The sequence below is a fragment of the Halyomorpha halys genome, unplaced genomic scaffold (assembly GCF_000696795.3).
Source record: "Halyomorpha halys isolate HHAL.00 unplaced genomic scaffold, Hhal_1.1 Scaffold463.1, whole genome shotgun sequence".
Classification (NCBI taxonomy): domain Eukaryota; kingdom Metazoa; phylum Arthropoda; class Insecta; order Hemiptera; family Pentatomidae; genus Halyomorpha; species Halyomorpha halys.
Window position 1 is genome coordinate 73,665 of NW_027114672.1, and position 19,344 is coordinate 93,008.

Below are 19,344 nucleotides of genomic sequence, written 5' to 3' on the forward strand. Positions count from 1 at the left end.
AATACTGAACCAACGGGTAAACGTCCGAGAGGTAGACCGAAACGTAGATGGGAGGATTGGGTTAATACTGTTTTAGTAGAATTGGGTTAGAAGGAGCGTTTAGTGATATCGGCATCGAGCTTTTGGGTTCGTTAGGCCTTCATTATTATATTATTATTATTCCTCCTACTATTTTTTATAGACGCGAAATGAGACCTCTTACATTAAGATCTGCTTCAGTGAAAATTTCTTGAGTCAAGCCAGGATTCGATCTGAATCCGCTGAGCTTACCTCAAGAAACCAACTCTCTAACCACTGGAGGCTACCTCACTTTCGCTCCTCTAAAAGTATACTTCGCGCCGTAAAAAGCCAATCTCTGACCATAAATCTTACTTTGAATTGCACTGTACTAATTATCAATGAATGAAGAACACTTAATATTTATTCATAATAGCCCTTAATACAAATCATAAAAAATGGCGCAGGCCAGACAGGCAGGAAGTCTGGTAGTCTTATCATTTCTCAATGACTAGAGGAACCGGTTTTGAGTTGGTCTTTCGGTTCAGAAAAACTAGGCAATATAATTTGATATCCGAGTGAGCGAATGCGATGAATGGTTAATGGCGAACAAGAAACCGTTCGTCACTAAGTTCCACGACCTTTTACGTCCATCTTATTCCCCATAATGCTATAACTTGAATTATATTTACCGGGTGTAGGCCCCTTAATTCAGCGTTGTGTAATCTTCTAAATTCTTCTGTTAATTCATCCTTTTTCTGTCCGAATATTTTGCTTAATACTTTATTTTCGAAAACCCTAAGACGTTGTTCATCCCTTAGTGTAAGAGGCCACGCCTCACATCCATAAAGAACAATCGAAGAAGAATCGGAAGGATAATAGTTTTGTAAATTCTAGCTTTTAAGTTTTTGGACAGAAGGCGCGAGCTAAGCAGTTTCGAAATTGAAATATAATCTGCATTTCCCGCCTTCAACCTAGCTTTTATTTCCTCAGCAATTTCGTTTTTTATAGTTACCGCAGAACCTAAATACTTGAACCTGACCTGTTCAGATGTATTTCCTCCTATATCTGTCACCGAAATTGTTCTCGTTTCTACTGCTAACCATTATATTTTGTTTTGGCTCAGATAACATTCATAGCAAAAAAAAAAAAAAAAAAAAAATAGAATTCTGTTGATATCAGTAATGAGCCTGACACTAGAAACAAACATCATTTCCAAATTTAAGGAAAACCAAACTAGAATTATGCACCATAAAAAGCTCATCCTACAAAATACAATCTACTATTTATATTATGCATTGAAACTGACATAGTGGAGTGGATTGGACCATGGAAATTGCAATAAAATCCTAAAATAACGTAATCTTTTCTTTATTTTATTATTTAAATGGGATAATTTTCCAAAATTCATTTGGTTGAGAGCCCAAAAGAAATTTAAAAACCACTCTTACATAAATGACAGTTCTATAATCACTACTACAGCTAAATTGAAGATCAACGATGTTTTTAATTTTTTTTTTTAGTTTTAGTCTTTTTAATCCATTAACTCAGAGTGAGAAATAACGGACTAAGAATTTACTGAATCCACTTTTTTATGAAGTAAAATTAAGTTTAGAACAAATTGGTTTTCTAATTTCTGATGTTGGTTAAGCAGGTTACACGAGGCGAGGCCACTTCACTTCCGAGACATTACCTCACATAATAATGTATGTCTTAAAATCTCCATTTTTTTCTTCTTTTTATTAAATAATTATTGTTATTTCTAGTAGGAACGTTTCGAGTTTTCTATTAGTTGAGTTATATCTAGGAGAAAAAATGGAGCCCAGAACGTAGAGCTTGGTGCAAGTTGCCTCCCTTATCCCTCCGTTTCTACGTCCTTGGTCCTTTCATTTTCACAAATTAGATTTTCTAATTTTAACTTCATGAAATAGCTTAGATACCTTATGATGGTATTTAAACCAAAGGGTAGGACATTTTGTTGTAAATTAAAATTAGTAAAACAATCTCGCTTAATATTTAAGCAAATTTATCTTAAAATAAATCCAAAAATAAATTTCATATAAAGATATTTAATTTAAATTTAAACAATAATTATTTGGTTTATTATTATAAGACGTAAAATATAACCTATATCGTATCGAAAACGAATATTTCATTAAATTGTAAATGTGTTACGTAATTGGACAGAAATGCAAATTATAATAGGATGTAATCAATGGCGAATAATTAATTATTAAAATAATTTCCAGTAATTGATGACATATTCTTTTGAATTTTTAGTGTTCCTTATTATTGTTAAAGTATTATTTTTTCTCTATAACTTTAATTTTTAAATTATTACTATATGAAAATATTCATATTTCTTTGCATTAAATAACTTTATATTTTTATTTTCTCAATTATATTTTTTTACTTACATATTTATAACCTATATATATGTTTTAGTTTCCACTTCTTTCATTACTTTTTTTTTATTCTGCACAATTATTTACTTTAATCATTCTATATGTCCTTTATTCATTAGTTGTTATCTTATTCTTTGTTCTTGGCCCCGAAGAAGGCTAGAAATTCTGGCCGAAACGATGTCACTATTACACAAGTTTTTTCACCTTATTCGTGTGATTCTCTAATCACAACCCTCTCACAGAAATACTATTTTGTATTTTACTTCTAGAAATACAAAACAAAAAATACTTCTTTAAAAAAAAATAAGCATTTTTGTACCCCTAACCATCTTCTCATAGAAAAACTATTTTGTATTTTACTTCTAGAAATACAAAAAAAAAAATATACTTCTTTAAAAAAAGTAAGCATTTTTTTTAAAATACAAGATTTTTTTGTACTTTCTATTTCTCTCCCTAATATAAAACAACGAAAAAATGCATTTTATCTTTATTAATATTTTAGGTATTAATAACTGAAATATTATTAAAAACTTCAACAAAAAAGTCGCGCAAAATAACTTATACGCCTAATATGAAAACACGTTTTATTGTCACTTTTTTTTATTTAAGTGTTATTATTAAAGGAAAGTCGTAATAAATACAGATTTGCAAAAAATTGTTTGGTTATTTATTCTTCACAAGTATGCGAAAGATTAATCAATGAGGAGATGGATAATACGTGGTATTTAAATGAAGTTAGGGAGAAAGCTTGACGAAGGTGGGTAGGGAATTCTAAATCGAGCCAGCACCAATGATATAGGATTTTTTTGAAGGAAGTTGAGTTTTGAGAGAGCATGTACAAGTCGGTAGGTTGAGATATTGGTTGATATCGTTGGTTCAGTGTTTATTAACATTTTAGGGATTCGTTCATTACTAAACCTAACAACATTGCATGTCCATCTTATTCACCAAAATGCTATAATCTGAATCATATTCAACGCGCGAAGTTCCCATAATCCAGCATCATTCAAAATATTATACAGCTTCTGGTAGTCAATAGAATCGTAAGCCTTTGTGATATCTACATAAAGCTGATGAACTAACCAGCTCTATTCCAACTTTTTCAGTAATATTTCAAGTAATAAAAAAAATGTGATCAATAGTTGAACGATGTCGCCTAAAACCACATTGGTAATATCCGATAATTTCTTCAACGTATTCCGTAATTCTACTAGTTAAGATCAGCCCAAATATTATATAACATACAGGAAGGAGTGAGATTCCTCGATAGTTAATACAATCCGTCCTCGGCCCCTTTATGTGAAGTGGAATAAGTAGAGCCTCCTTCCTCCCTTCCCCCCCCCCCATTCCTCAGGCATGTTCTCAATTTCCTCGATCTTATTAACCAAAAGGTGTATTTTAGAAACTCCAGTGTGCTTTTATTAGTTCATTAGGAATATTGATAGTCCAGCAGCTTTATAAAGTTTTAATTTTCCAAAGGCTATTTCGACTCCCTCACTCTTCTAAGTATAGTAGCCGGAAATCCAAGGGAAAAACAACCTGGCTAGGAATATCAATGAGATATGTAAGAGTATCCGTATCCGGGAACGCCAAAAATGAATCTTATGAAACAATTAATTTCTCTTTTTAGACCCATTTCTTATTCTCCAGAATGCCCTCCATAAACTAAGTATCCGTTAGAAATAAGAGAGAATATCGGAAGATAGCAGGTCCTCCATTCATGAAGTATTCGGAGCTGTTTGAGGTGAATTTTCGGCAACTAATTTTAGTTCTTGACAGTTTGTTCTTGAGGAAGACAAAACCATACTAAGATAAAAGAGCATACTCACCGACGAGGACAGTGCAGTGCGGAGTGAGTTCCTTTGGGGCGGTGGACTACCACTGTTGAGGTCGACCAGGTCTTCCTGCCTCGAAGAGGAAGAGGGGCTGTCTGCTCCGCTGGGTCCGGCCTGGGGACCTATCTCTCGCATCAGTCCCACCGCCGCCTGAGCAAAATAATATAATATACAACAAAATAGTTAATTAATTTATCATTTAATTTATTCATATTTAGTACAATATCACATTCAGTTTCCTTAATCTTATGCAGAGTGAACCCACTCACCACCATACTCAGAGTTGAAATTAGTTCTCATAGAAGTTTTTTTTTAATAACAATTTTATATCGGTGTTTTTCCCGGTCAGATGTTTCCTAAATGCGTAAATTACCACAGCCAGAAAACTTCTTTTCAAGTTCTTGACCATTTCCGCAGAGAAATCGAACTATCGTAAAGAACAAAATCAATTTTGAATCCGTCATCATTCATGGCAGACATTTGAGGATACTAACGGGACCAATCGCCAAATGACGACCGACTGAGGATACTCAAATTATGATAACTGATTCTCTAAGTAATTTTTTAAATAACTTTGTTCTTTAAATATCTTAGACTTCCCATACTGTTTACGAAGCAAATTGCCAAAAGCAGTAAAAATGTTTTTGTTTTTTTTTACAATTTTTGGCGAAATATCAACAAAGAATATCTTCAAGAGATGTTGCATTGGAAAATTAGGTAAAATAAAATAGTTTTCTTTGAGAATGTTGCATTGAAAATATTTTTCTACATTGGATATTCCAGAAATAAGCTGGAGAAGAATTGGAAGAAACCATGTAATCAAGTCAATTTTACTACCAAATTCTTAGAGCACCCGAAAAAGGAGTAGTGTTGTTACACCCAATAGCAACGGTGACGAGACTTTATTTTTTTTGTACGAAACTTTTGTATAGATGCACTATTGAGTGTATTACTGTTGTGTAAATTCCACATTTGTGATGTATCTATAAAAAATCTCATCAAATCAGCTTAACCCTTCTTCGTAAATCTGGTGACTGTGCTACAGTATAATAATGTTGCTCTTACCCCTGTAGAACAGATCCGCTACATTGGACTAAATCTGGACAAACGACTAACTTGGAATCCTCACACAAGTCAAAAAACTGCACTTCGATTCCGACTATTAGAGCACTTGGTAGACAAACAGTCTAAATTTCCAATTCATTACAAAATACTGATCTACATAACTATAATAAGGCCTATCTGGACCTAGCTTTGGGGATCCACTAAACCTTCGAATTCCTCTCGTATCCAATCCTTACAATCCAAAATCTTTCGTAAAATCCTCAATGCTTCTTATTTTAAATAAAATCTACATAAAGACCTTAATGTTCCCTATGTAACAGATCAAGCCCGAACCAGATATCATTCATTCCATAATAAACTCCCTAACCACCCAAACCCACTTTCTAACCTTGCTTCCTCATCCATTCCTGACAATCCTCCGAGAGGTCTGAAAAGAAGTTGGCCTCGAGACCTTCTAATGTAAAAGCGTTATTAGAGTGCTACCAATGGGTAGTTTCTCTACACGACTGTATTATTCGATTATAAACTTACAGCAAATTTACTAAATGTATAATTATGTACAGTTGTAAATCTCAATAAAACTATTTTTTTTAAAAAATCTAGTAGAGTTGTTAGGACTTTGAGAACTGAAAAATGTTAAGCCTCAGACCGAAATTGAATTCTATTGAACTTAAAAAAAAATCAAGATCAGTCAATTTAAAGACCACCTTTGGATGTGAGCTTTGTCTGTTTTAAATCGAAAATATCATTGATCATGCACTGAACATAATATTTAGGCCGTTATTTTTGTGAATGAAAAGATTTTTATTTTATCAAAGTAAGTTACACCAGTTCACAGTAATTCAGGTTAATGTAAACTCCCACAAATGCAAGATATTCCATCTTTTTAACACAACAATAGATCTCCATCGAGGAAGAGAAAAGGAAAAATAACCTTTAATTATTTTTTTCAAATAAAAATATAAGAATCCACAAACAAATAATTTTATAACAAAATGGTCCAGCAACAAATTAATTTTTTCTTTCTTGATGTCTGAAACGTAAGGCCTGAGTGAAAATTGTTGACTCTCTGGATAAAAATCTTTATCATTCCTGCACGAACTCTAAATTTTCCTACCTTCGGGCTTTAGAAAGCAAGAAATAGTTCGGAGAGTATAAAATAATTTGAAAACCCAAAAAGTAGGAAAATGATGAGGTTGGAGAGACATGAATAATCCGAATTTAATACGCTTGAAAAAGCGAAGTTATTTAGTTATTTAGCAACTAATTCAATTGGAATCTACGGGCAAAATACAAAATCCTCCGTCAAAACCTTGATGCTCCTTATTACCTCACAAATAAACTCATCCATAAAGATCTCAACATCCCATTCGTTGCAGTTTTGGACAAAAATAGATATACCTCCTTTCATTCAAAAATCCTTACCCATTTTAGTTCTTAATCTCTCATCCTTAACAATCCCTGATAATCTTCTTCTTTTCCGAGGCATCTGAAAAGAAGATGGCCACGGGGTCTTCTAATTTAAAGCAATGATTGAAGAACCCCCATTGGGCAGTTACGTCCTTAAAATTTATCACATTTACTTATTGTATTTTGTATTTGTTGTTGTATTTTTCAATGAATAAAAAAAAAAATATATTATTTAGAATATTCAGAGATTATATTTCAAGTTAAAAATTCTAATAAATTAAACAAATTTAAACTAGGAGACTATAAAAGACCAAAGTATCCCCTTCAATTTGGAAGGATCACGTTTCTTTCGTTTATGACAAAGAACAATAGAGCTGACTAATTACCTTTATCAGTGAGATAGTTGAGGATCCCTAAACAATAACCCACCTTCCAGAACAATGAAAATGTTGGAATCACGGTTTTGTTTTTTGGGAGAATTGTACAGTCATTGCGACAATAGTCCTTTCTTCATTCAGCTTGTAGTTTATAACGAGGAGGTTGGAATAAGCTAAAAGTTGAACTGTCGAAATGCTGACGAACAGTTCTACTCTACAGTTTAATAGATCTGGTATTCGATTGAATACATCGCTACATTTCTTAAATATTAGACTGACAAAAACAAAAGTTTTGGTTTTATTTTGAATGGGACATATTCAAAAGTTGGTACCGTAAACTTGGGTTACTTTCTCAACTGGGTCGTCCTACAGTCTCAAATCTAGTTGGGCTATAACAAAGTAATCCCAGTCAACGATACAAGGCGGAATACGTCAAATGCAAAATAAAATACCTTTATTTTTTGTCAATATGTCACAATCAAAGCAGTAATATACATAGTGCATGTAGGCTGAGAATTCTCCTTAAGAATGACATGCATGATCAAAAATCACACCCTTAATCAGTAGTTCGCGTATAAAAATCACTTATTTCAAAATAGGTCTATGATAATAACGACCACAAAGAAAATGAAGTCAACGACGAAGGTTTAGGGCCGTCCATAGCTCAAATAGTTAGGCTTAGGTCTATCGTTCTGAGGTCAGTGGGTAGCGCCGGTTCCCGGATCCGAACCACCCGGAGGCGTTGACTTTTTTCATTAAGTGACGGTCCCACAAAATAAAAACTTGACCCCCCCCCCACCATAGTTAGAATAGGTCACCAGTAGATAACTAGGCAAACTTCATCCTCGCAGTGGATTGCCTTAAAAAAAAGTCTTTTATTTATTTTTCCCATACCGGGCATAACAACCCATACTGACTCAACTTGTCACATTTGCAGTTTTAAATTGAGACTTATGGAGTTCATGGGGCTCCTCTAAACCATCGAATTCAACTCGTATCTTTCCTAAAATCCTTAATGCTCCTAATTTTGTCACAAATCGAGTCATCCATTAGGATCTCAATGTTCCATATGTTGCCGATTTTATTATTAGTAGATACCAATTCTTCCATGACATAATTCCTAATCACCCAAACCCACTTGTTTCTAACCTGGCTTATGCTTCATATTATCTGGTAATCCTTCTAGGCCTCTGAAAAGATGATGGCTTCGAGATATCTAGAAATCTTAATGGAGTTCTATCAATGAGTAGATTTTTCATATGTCTGTTCTATGTCATTGTATAACCAACAACAAATTTACTTGTTATCTGTATTTGATACAGTTGTAAATATCAATAAATAATTTTTTTAAAAATTGAGACGATCTACTGGGATAGGAATCCTTATGGCACAGCAGGTGGGAAGTATTATCCAGTTAATTATATTTTCATTTTTTTTTAATGGGTCTACCTCTTTGGATCTACATCAAGGATCATCTGCTAATTTGGAGGATAAATGGAGTATATATAGTAAGGGGAAGGATTGGAGTCGTGAAAAATTTCAAAATTGAGTTTTTTACGACAATTCACGTTTTGTGTTTTCCACGTTCAAATTACCAGATCTCATAAAATAGTTTGTGTGCCTATTTACTCGTTAAAGAGCCACTATATGGAATCAACTTATGACATTTTTTCGATTTTCTCAAAGACTATTCTGACAATCACGATTAAGCTCGGTAAATCAATGAACATTAGACAGTCTATAATATCAGATAGCTATCATCCTCATTGAAAAAGTATGACGGGATTTAAATGCCGAATCTACAAAATGACTTCCTCTAAAGTATCTTTGATTTTGTTTGTTTGAAATAACTAACTATTTCACATTTAATAATTAACTAAAAGAGATATATAATAGACAAAAACTTTTTTCCAGGTTGAAAAAACAATTTGGAGTATGAAGAAAAACGCATAAATAAAAGGTCTGTTATAAAAACTTTCAACCTTCCGGGATTGGAGGAAACATGATTAATATTTCAATGGCACATTAAATACTTACTTTTTTTTTTTTTTTATTAAATTTCACTTAACCTATATTTGAGCCTTTGAGGTAAGAATGAAATAGTCTTAGTATTTTCAAAATTGATTCTATAACAAGTTAGCATTGAAAAAGAAGTCAAAAGAAGAATGAAAATTTTGGTGAACTGCTATATTTCTGCCATACTTATGAAAAAAAAAATGTTAAAATTTTGAGAAAGAAATATTATTATAAGAACTTTTCTGAAAACTGTTGAAAATGGAGTTATATGTTGAGCGCACCGCACCAGATTTTTTATACTTTTTTTTCACTTCAAAGTTATAAATTATGAGTTCATAGAAAACTAAACATTATTAGGATGTTACGAAGAATTAAATTTCTTCCAATTTCACCGATCAAGAGTATTTTTTTATTCAATAAAGTGGTCTAAAGATACTAAAAAAAGTTCTGAAAATTATTAAATATAAGAAAGGCAACTAAGACTTTAGATCCCTCTAGACCTTAACGACTTCTCATACCCTGAGAGAGTGCTTGGTCACTACTACTGGACTCAACTGTTGCTAGGTCACCTGACCAATTAGGGACCAAACTAATTAAGCTAAATTTAAGAATTTACTGTTATACTAAGAGCCGTAAGTCCAAATTTAAGTGTTTACAGTTATTGCACGAGTCTCTTCACTTAAGCTTTCTCCCGAAGACGAAAATACATTACTAAAACTTGAACATCTCAGTATCATTAAGTATTTATGTCCAGGTAATTCACCAACCTGGAGAACCACACTACAGTTTTCTCTTTGTACCCTTCCATGTGTTATACCTGAGGTAGGATCACACGCCCTGCCACCTAACGGACAGATATGGCGAGCTTCTAAGGGGCACAAGAGATTTAAAAATTTCAATAAGTATTTATTAATTGATTTAATTTTTTTTTCATGGTAAAATGAAAAATTCATAAATTAGTGAAAGGAAAGATACTAAAAAAAAAGTTTCAAAAATCAGTACCTATTTTTCAAAATAATTGCATAAGTATATTGCATACTTATTTAAAATGTAGAGAACCATCTTTTTAATATGGGATCATACTTATTCATTCATAGGATCATCAAAAATAGTTGGAACCTATCGTTCAAACTGTGAATGAGCAAAGCAATTGGAAATGGAATCGAAGAGTCTATCCTAGTCCTCTGAAAAATTCGTACTCTCGAGAGATTCAAGTGATAGAATCAATTCACTCGGAGTAGTTCGATTCTCTATCCCGAATAAAAGTGGGAGTAGAGGATATTTTTTATTTATTTAGTACTACTTGGCAATAATTTTGTTTGATTTTTATATCAATTCGATTTATAAAATAAAATAATATAATAAAATTAACATATGTACCACTACAACCCATGAAGAGTCAGGGGTTCAGTACTTAGTAAGGATGTACTGTTACTATACCAACGGTTGTGCAAGGTGATTTGGTCTGAATCACACACGAACGCCAGATTTTTACCCAATTTATGAGGCTAGGTGGACCCCAGGAGGGCTCAAGACCCCACAGGTTTGACTCACGGCTACAGTGTAACAGAAAACAATTTTCTGTAAAGCCGGATTCGTACTCCGATCCTTGGAGTTAGTAGCATCGTGCCTTGCCACGGTGCCACCGCGCTCCCAAAATAATATATAGCTTGATAAATTTATTACAATATTATTATTCGATTTTTATTGTTATTGTTATAAAACGTATTTTTAAAATCAATTTTTTTTTAATAAAAAAAAAAAGGTTTTTAGTCAGAAAAACCATTAGAGGTTTGGGAATCTAGCTTGTTGTTTTAAAATTTTTTTTTATAAGAATAAAAAAGAAATAATCTACATAGGACAGACCGAAGTATTGCCCCAAAGAATCGATTAGGCAAAAGGAGTGAATTTTTTTTTTTATTATAAGAAAAAAGAAACAGCTTTCTATCAATAACATTTCAACCTCACAAACTTGTACAAAAATGGCTAAAAAGCATAAAAATATCTTTTTTTAAGCAAATTGTTTGTATTACAGTTCGAAAATTATTATAGAATTTCAGTTTAATTTTATATCTACATGTTAAAATCTTACATATTACACATATTGATGTCTATGAGAAGATAATGATTACAACTCAGTCGCGTAGCTAAGATCAGGGAAATAGAGAACGATATGTAAAAGCAGATTTTTTTTTTTTTGCATCATTAACATATTGCAAAAAATAATTGCCTATTTTGTTTTTCAATAAGACGAGAACGTAATTATTTTTTAGTTGGGCTGTACCTTTATTATGTAAATTAAAAATAAATCCGCTCTGGACCCCAAATGGTATTCGGTACACTGTAACTAGCCGGTATGCGGTGTGAAAATAGAGACGTTAGAAGTGCTACAACAAATGTTGGGGGAAGAGAAAAAGGGGTAATTGAGCGAGGCTTATATTAGAGGGCTGCATGAAGGGAGGTCAGATTGCAACAAATTCGTCAATAGGGGGGAAGCATTTAAACTGCCCTGTAAATAGACATGCAGGAAAACATCACTAAATATCAACAACCAACATTTGAATTTCTTGAGATCTTCAAATTTTTATTTCAAATTGTAGAACTTTTTAAGTGTTTTAAGATTTGAAAAATGTTCTTTTATTTTTTTTTCTCACACTGGCTCCAAAGCATGACAACCCAAACTGACTCAACTTGTCAAATTCGCATTTGAAATTAAAAATAGAACTACGGGGATAAGAATTACACAGGTATACATTTTGGCTGATCCTCATTTTTTTTTTTTTTTTTTTGGTGAGCTGAAACCGACAATGAAAGAGGAAAACTAGTACTTCGGCGAATATAAGTGTCATAAAATACTTTATAGTTCATTAAACTAGCTGTAATTTGAGTGCTAATAGACATTTGTAGGTCACATAATTTCTGAGATATAGATTGCTCAAAATATATTCACTAACGATCTTTCAGTACATTTGGTACAACAGTTTTATGAAATGTTGCTTTTTAAAAATCAGGGGTAATATTTCAGCAAGTTTACTCTACTTTAAATGACGTTCCCTTTGGTTTTCTAGTGTTGTTGGTAGTTTTAAAGATATAGAGCTCCGAATCAAAAATTAATTTTTATTTAACTTTTTGAAACATTCTGTATTCTCTCTAACTATACTTGGCAGACCCATCAATTTTGACTAGTAATTATACATAGTTTTCATTGAAGTCATAAAAACTATGTATAATTACTAGTCAAAATTAATGAGTCTTCCAAATATAGGTAGGGTGATTAAAAAATGGTGGCTGTTTCAAAAAGTTAACTAAAAACTAATTTTTCATTCCGAACTCTATATATTTAAAACTATCCCTACAATACTAGAAAACCTAAGAGAACATCATTTAGAATAGAATAAATTTTCTAAAATATGAGTCTTAACACAGCTATTAACGTTCTATATTTCCCGAGATATAGATTTTTAAAAGGCAACATTTCATAAAAATGCACTGAATAATTAGTAGTTAGTGAATCCATTTTAAAAATCTATATCTTAAAAACAATGCAACATACAAATATTAAAACTCAAATTAAAGCTAGTTTGATGTGCTATAAAGTAGTTTATCTTTGTAGGAAATTTTTCATGATATTCTGTGGACACTGTGGATTAGATAGAGAACACAGCGGGACATGTGTCAGAGCGATCCATAGTGATATTTGTTTGCCTTACATTTCGGTGTTATAAACTAGTTTATTATTTGTATTTTTGATTTTGTTTAGGTTGTACAATCCATTCCTTATAATAAATAAATACATAAATAAATACATAAATAAGTACAGCAATAAAGACAGACCTGTGGCGTTAGGGGTTAAAATTAACGGCCTAATCTAGCAAAAGTGAAAGTGAGTCAGTTAATTAGGAACATAAAGATGGTTCATATTGACGAGTCCACTCTTACTAGTATTAGTCCAGGAAATTGATCTAAAAAAGGATTAACTTGGAAAATTATGAGATAGTTTTGATATTAAGCATTTCCATGTTTTCGAGTGTTTGCCACCACAATTATTATTGGAAATATTAAAAAAAAAAAAATGAAAAGTAATCTCAATTTTTTCACCTGTAACATAAAAACCATGCATTAGTTTAGAAACATCGACCTATACTTAAATTAAACAAGAATAAATTCCATAAATTATTCTATAGAATATTTTTTTTAGTTTGGGGTATCATTTATAAGCATCCTTTACTAACCCAATTTTGTTCAGTCAAATGGGAATTTGATCATCATAAAAAAAATCATTTTTATTATAATGATTATTTTTATTTGGACAACTCATTTCGAAGTAAGTGGAAGTCGAGATTAAGAAAAGAAACTAATACAATTGGTTACGGTAGAAAAAATAGATGTCAATAATTTCAAATTAATGATCAGCGTCACAAAAACCGATATCGAACAATTTCCAAAATTTCTATAAAATATTTGAGTTTTTTTTTTGTCCTATTTTCGCTGGAATAAACGGAGCGGCCAAATAATCAAAATCATCAGAAAGTTTTTTTTAGGTAATTTGCCCTTATTTAGTTTAGTACAAAATTAAAATTACAATACATATTTTTCAGGTTATAAGAAAAAAATAAAAATGGATATTGTTAGTTTTTTTTTTTTTTAGTTTTATTGAACTTTCGAATAAAATTGAAATTTCAAAACTATATCCTACAAAACAATAACAGTAACTTCTGAACTGCAAAACTATAGAGTGCATAAGTTGTAATTGAATATAAATTGATATTAATAAATAATGAAATGTTTGTTATGTTGAGGGAAAAAAACAAAAAACAAAGAAGATTCATGTTTTGAGTTTATCTATTTTCAGAAATATTGAGGTTATTACGAGCCTCTAACTTGTGTTTTGCGCCCTAAAAACAACGAAAGTGCAAAATATCGAATATCTCACAGATATCTGGACTACATTATCATTTCCTAAGAGATTTATTTAAGAATAATTTCATATAATCTAGCGTTGTTGTTGACAAGACATCACTAAGACGATGCACTCACAAATGTACTATACATATACTAATAGACAAAACTTGATACATGAATTTTACAAAATTTGTTTACTGCATATACTTTATTATTTAATCAAGTGTAATCATTCTTCATTATTTAAAATGTATGTTCATTTACTTTACTAGCTTTGTAAATTAATTTTTAATTTTATAGTATTTTTTTTAATTTTCCTACTGTATATAAAAAAAAAGAAGTAATTCAAAGTTGTTCATTGTATCATGTAAAAGAAATTTTCACTTATATGATTTACTATAACCTTCTAGTTGTATATAATAATTAATAAAAACAAATATTAAAACGATTTCTGTCATTTATGTCAAATACACCTGTACAACAGCAATCGACTTTATCTATTTAAGACTGATAATAAAAAATAAATTACAGACAAAGCCTGAAAAGAAAAGACTACAAAACGTTTTAAAGCATTGATTGAAGGAAATGGCCCAGGTAATACTTCTTTATAAAAAGTTCCTCCACATAATGACAGCAGGATTTCTGCCTGAGGGGATGACCTCTTTTTAGGTTAGGTCGAAGACATGTAATACCGAGGCGATACGGATAAAATTACAGTTAATTAAGCTAACCGTCAGGAAAAAATTCCTTCCTTACTTCTATAATCATAATATTAGCAGGAAATTAAAAATAAATAAAATACCTGACGTAAGAATATATAAAAAGGAATTAAAAAATAATAATATATACATAAATTAAGATTTAATATGAAAGATTACGATGCACAAAAATTAACTTGGTCAAAAATGACGTAACGTCTATGTATACAGTGCTTGCATGCAAAGAATAGAAACTATTGACGTCACCGAGGATGAAGTCTTTGCAAAAAACATCAAAGCTACGAAAAGCCGCTATGGAACCCATTTTTTATTCCAAACAAAACAGTGGAACCAAACATTTACTGATTGTATAATAACGTTGAATTAGAATTATACTTGTAATCGACATTTATACTTCTATATTGTAAAGCTCATTGTTTTGAGTCATATTATTTATACATACTTTTGTAAATTATATTTCATAACGATCCAAAATTTATGGTACTATAATCACATTTACATGTTCTTAACATATAATAAAAAAATGAAAATTGAAAAAATAAAAATTCCGATTATTAACCGTGTTCAAACTGCATCGATGCAAAAAAAAATTAGAAAAAAAAGAAACATTTACTTGATTCTGACATTAGAACTGTTTTTTTATTTATTCCTTTTATATACTAAACATTAGTATTTATAACGAGATCTTCAATTTAAAAATATTATTTAATTTGGAAAATAAATGAAATTATATTTTTAATCATTGAATGTTGGTGCGGTATATTTTAATGAACATAGTGAAATTTAATTAGCTATATGTACTCGGATAATTTCAAACATATATTACAGAAATAAATCTAGAAACATATACAGCAAAAAAAAAAATAGCCGTAATCGTTTGTAATTTTTGTGAAAGTCAGAACTGAAACCTGCCAGGTCAGAACTGGCAGGAGTGATTACAATCTCTACGTGACTCATAATTTATCGAATAAAGAGATACAGTGCTCATAGAGCGGACTGATTGTGACTCATCACGAGGAAAATATATTTTATAGCGGGCTGTTGATAAACAAAGATAAAGCAGGCGAAGAGAGAGAAAGTACAGATAGTATCCAGCTCATGTTTTCAGGACTGGGAGTAGAGCCCAGCTGTATAGATCGCTGGGTCTATGACCTACCGCAACAGCTGCTCTCCCCTCCACGGCCGTCTTTATAAATCCCACCACCTTATTCTCCCCCTTCAAATATGTATATTTGTTTACAAAATATGCTATTATTCTCATAAATAAACAGCTCTATTACTATGGCAATAAATAAACAAAATAAATTCACTAAACGAGCCGTCAAAAATGTTTTCTCCAACTCCAGATTCGAAATCCAGTACCTTTTCGTTCCTTACCTAATCAATCATTATAACAAACAAATTAATAGTTTAATATAAAAAATCAATTTATCCAGTTTTGAAATTTTATAATTTATCTAAATAATAATTTAAAAGTGATATTAAAGAGTTATCTCTAGTTTTGAAAATTAAATATTAAAAAAAAAACTTATACTGCTCTAACCAATGAAGGGTCAGAAGTTCATTAGTTTGTAAGGAAATACTGTTTCTTGAACAACAATGAATTCTAAGTATTTAAAAATCTACTAACTAAAAAAAATAATGTATTTTCATTTAAAATTTTATATTTGAATGACTCCCTAAAACAATTCTATTTCGAGAAATTTCAAACAACTATTTTCAGCTCAAGCTTCTTTATGGCATAATCTCACTGGGGCTTGCAACGAATCATCCCTCACTAGTTAATGAAGGATCTTATTCGCCAAAACTGAAAATATGTTGATTTTCTCTACTACTACGATACTTAATTTTATAACTTAAAAGTTTGAAAATATGTGAGCTATAAACTTTTTAGAAGAGATCGACATTTATTTGTTTGTTGCTAAAGATTTTTTTTTTAAAATAATTTCTTTTTAAATTTTGATTTTAAGATGACTGAATGAACTAGTCAATAACGAAGCTTAAACTATCATACCTCGTTATGGAAAAAAATGTACAAAATGATTTTAATAATATAACAAATACTAAGGCATTAACGCATCAAAGCTTAAGCGACGATATGTAGAATCTGTAATAGGTGCATATAGGAAACGATAAGTAGAACATGTAATGCCTATTATGTTTATTGCAACAAACGGTGTGACAGTCAGGAAACTAGCGGACACATAGCGTATTAATAAATATAGTAATAGGAATAAGTATAGTAATAAATTTTGGCGATTACTGTACCAATAATCAAACTATCGGACATCTGTTTCTACCAGCACAAACGCCAAGTACAGAACCGTTCCTGGCGGTCAAAACTGGGGCTTGATGAGGACTTAAGAATCAGGCTACGGGTCCGATCCGAGTATGTAATGTAATATATTTATATATTCTTGCTTTTATAGTACAGCACGCTAAGTAATCCGAACCGCCTTTGTATGTTTCGAATGGGAGGGAGAGACAAAGAAACGTTTTTGTGTGAAGAGAATTATAATTATTATCTTTAAATTAAAAATTCGGCGAATAAGGTTGTAGGGCTTCGTAACGAGCGGATCCCTAAAATGTTAATAAACACTGAACAGATGGGTAAATGTCCGGGGGGTAGACCGAAAAATAGATGGGAGGATGTATGTAGAGAGCGATTGGTGGTATCGGTATCGAACCTTCGGAGTTGGTTAAGCCTTTATCACTATTAACTTTAAATTAAAAAAAAAATGTATTAAAAACATTGATTTTGAAGCATTTCTTTTTAGGTATACAAAAAAAAAATGTACCTAACCCCTTTATTTAATTTTAATCATATTTTTACTTTATTTAAATTTAATTATCCTTTATTTACTCAAATATAGAAGAAAATACGTTTGAACAGATAGATAGGTTTAAGTATTTAGGTTCTACAGTAACTAGAAAAAAAAACGAAAATGATGAGGAAATAAAAGCTAGGTTGAAGGCGGGTAATGCTTGTTATTTTTCAATTTCGAAACTGCTCAGCTCGTGCCTTCTATGGAAAAACTTGACAATTAGAATTAACAAAACTATTATCCTTTCCACTGTTCTTTATGGATGTGAGGCGTGGCCTCTTACACTAAGGGATGAACAGCGTCTTAAGGTTTTCGAAAATAAAGTATTACGCAAAATATTCGGACTGAAAAAGGATGAATTAACGGGAGAATTTAGAAGATTACACAACGCTGAATTAAGGGACCTACACCCGGTAAATATAATTAAGTTATAGCATTGCGGCGTATAAGATGGGCATGTAAGGTTGTAGGGCTTAGAAACGGGCGGATCCCTAAAATGTTAATAAATACTAAACTAACGGATAAACGTCCGAGGGGTAGACCGAAACGTAGATGGGAGGATTGCGTTAAAACTGGTTTAGTAGAATTGGGTTTGGAGGGGCATCACTGGAAGGATGTATGTAAAGAGCGTTTGGTGGTATCGGCATCGAACCTTCGGGTTCGTTAGGCCTTTATTATTATTATTATTATATTATTTACTCATAAGTTCTTGACGTTTCTTAAATGCTACGGCCCCCGTTTTTTGTAGTAGAATTTGTTAGCCAAGTCACATCACTCCAAAATGGTATCCTGCATTAACATTAGCCAACATTGTTTCTAACTAGAACTCGATTTAAGGGCATTTATACAAATAGAGGAAAACATATGAAGTTAACGATAAACAATAGCTTAACAAAACATTTTAATTTTTTTTATATGTAACTAATTGGAATCTTTTTAATACAGTGAAGTGAGTGAGTGAATGTAGGTAATAGAATTACAATTCCGTCACTATAAGTATAACACATAAAGTATAACATAATATTGAAATTGTGTAAAACAATTTTTTATAGCTTTCCTTATTATAAAAATTAAAATAAGAAATTAATTTTATTAAATTAATATAAATTACAACGAAACGGTAGAAATTAAATATTCGTGAGCGACTCTGGCTAACAACTAATTGTAAAAGCAAGTGTAATCTAAAAATAAAATAAATTACTTTTAGCGTATCGAATTTTAGTTTTTGACAGGTGAAGAAAGTTTGTGTGCAAGATGTACCAACGTTTTATTTATTTCTTTAATATCATTGTTTTATCTTACACTTATTATCTTTGCGTGGATAACATCCACTTAAGACATTTTTAAATGACACTTATCTGTTCACTAAATATTTTTTTAAAACTGAGCATATACCTTAATTTAAAAGGAATGATGACGTGGAAGAACTATTTCGAAATTTTAATTTGATCAACGATGTACGTGCAAAATCATTTTATAATTCCAGAGGTTCTATTTAAAACCCCGATTTTAATCTCATTTGATTATATAATAATGGGAAAATTTATAAATTAAGGAATATTTACTTAAGAAACTACACTTGAAAACTTTCTCAATACACCAATAATTTATAAAGTATGAGCTGAAAATTCAGGAATTCCACGGTAAAATACTATGAGTTTCAATGAAAACTTTAAAATAAAAGGAGTTGGATGGATGTGTTAACTTGTTTATTATAATCAGTAATTGTTAAAGCAAATAGGTAATTATATATGATTTTATGCTTTAGTTACTCTCCTACCCTACTGCACCTT

At 31.2% G+C, this 19,344-nt stretch overlaps 1 protein-coding gene across 7 annotated transcripts in view; it reads right to left on the reverse strand.

Moving 5' to 3' along the window:
• LOC106683081 (growth factor receptor-bound protein 14) overlaps nt 1-19,344 on the reverse strand; it is a 361,363-nt gene that overhangs the window by 18,290 nt on the left and 323,729 nt on the right. For all 7 annotated transcript variants that reach the window (XM_014424309.3, XM_014424312.2, XM_014424311.2 and 4 more), the window contains exon 8: nt 4,232-4,387. In XM_014424309.3, coding sequence (XP_014279795.3) covers nt 4,232-4,387 — 156 coding nt within the window. The remainder of the gene's footprint in view (nt 1-4,231; nt 4,388-19,344) is intronic.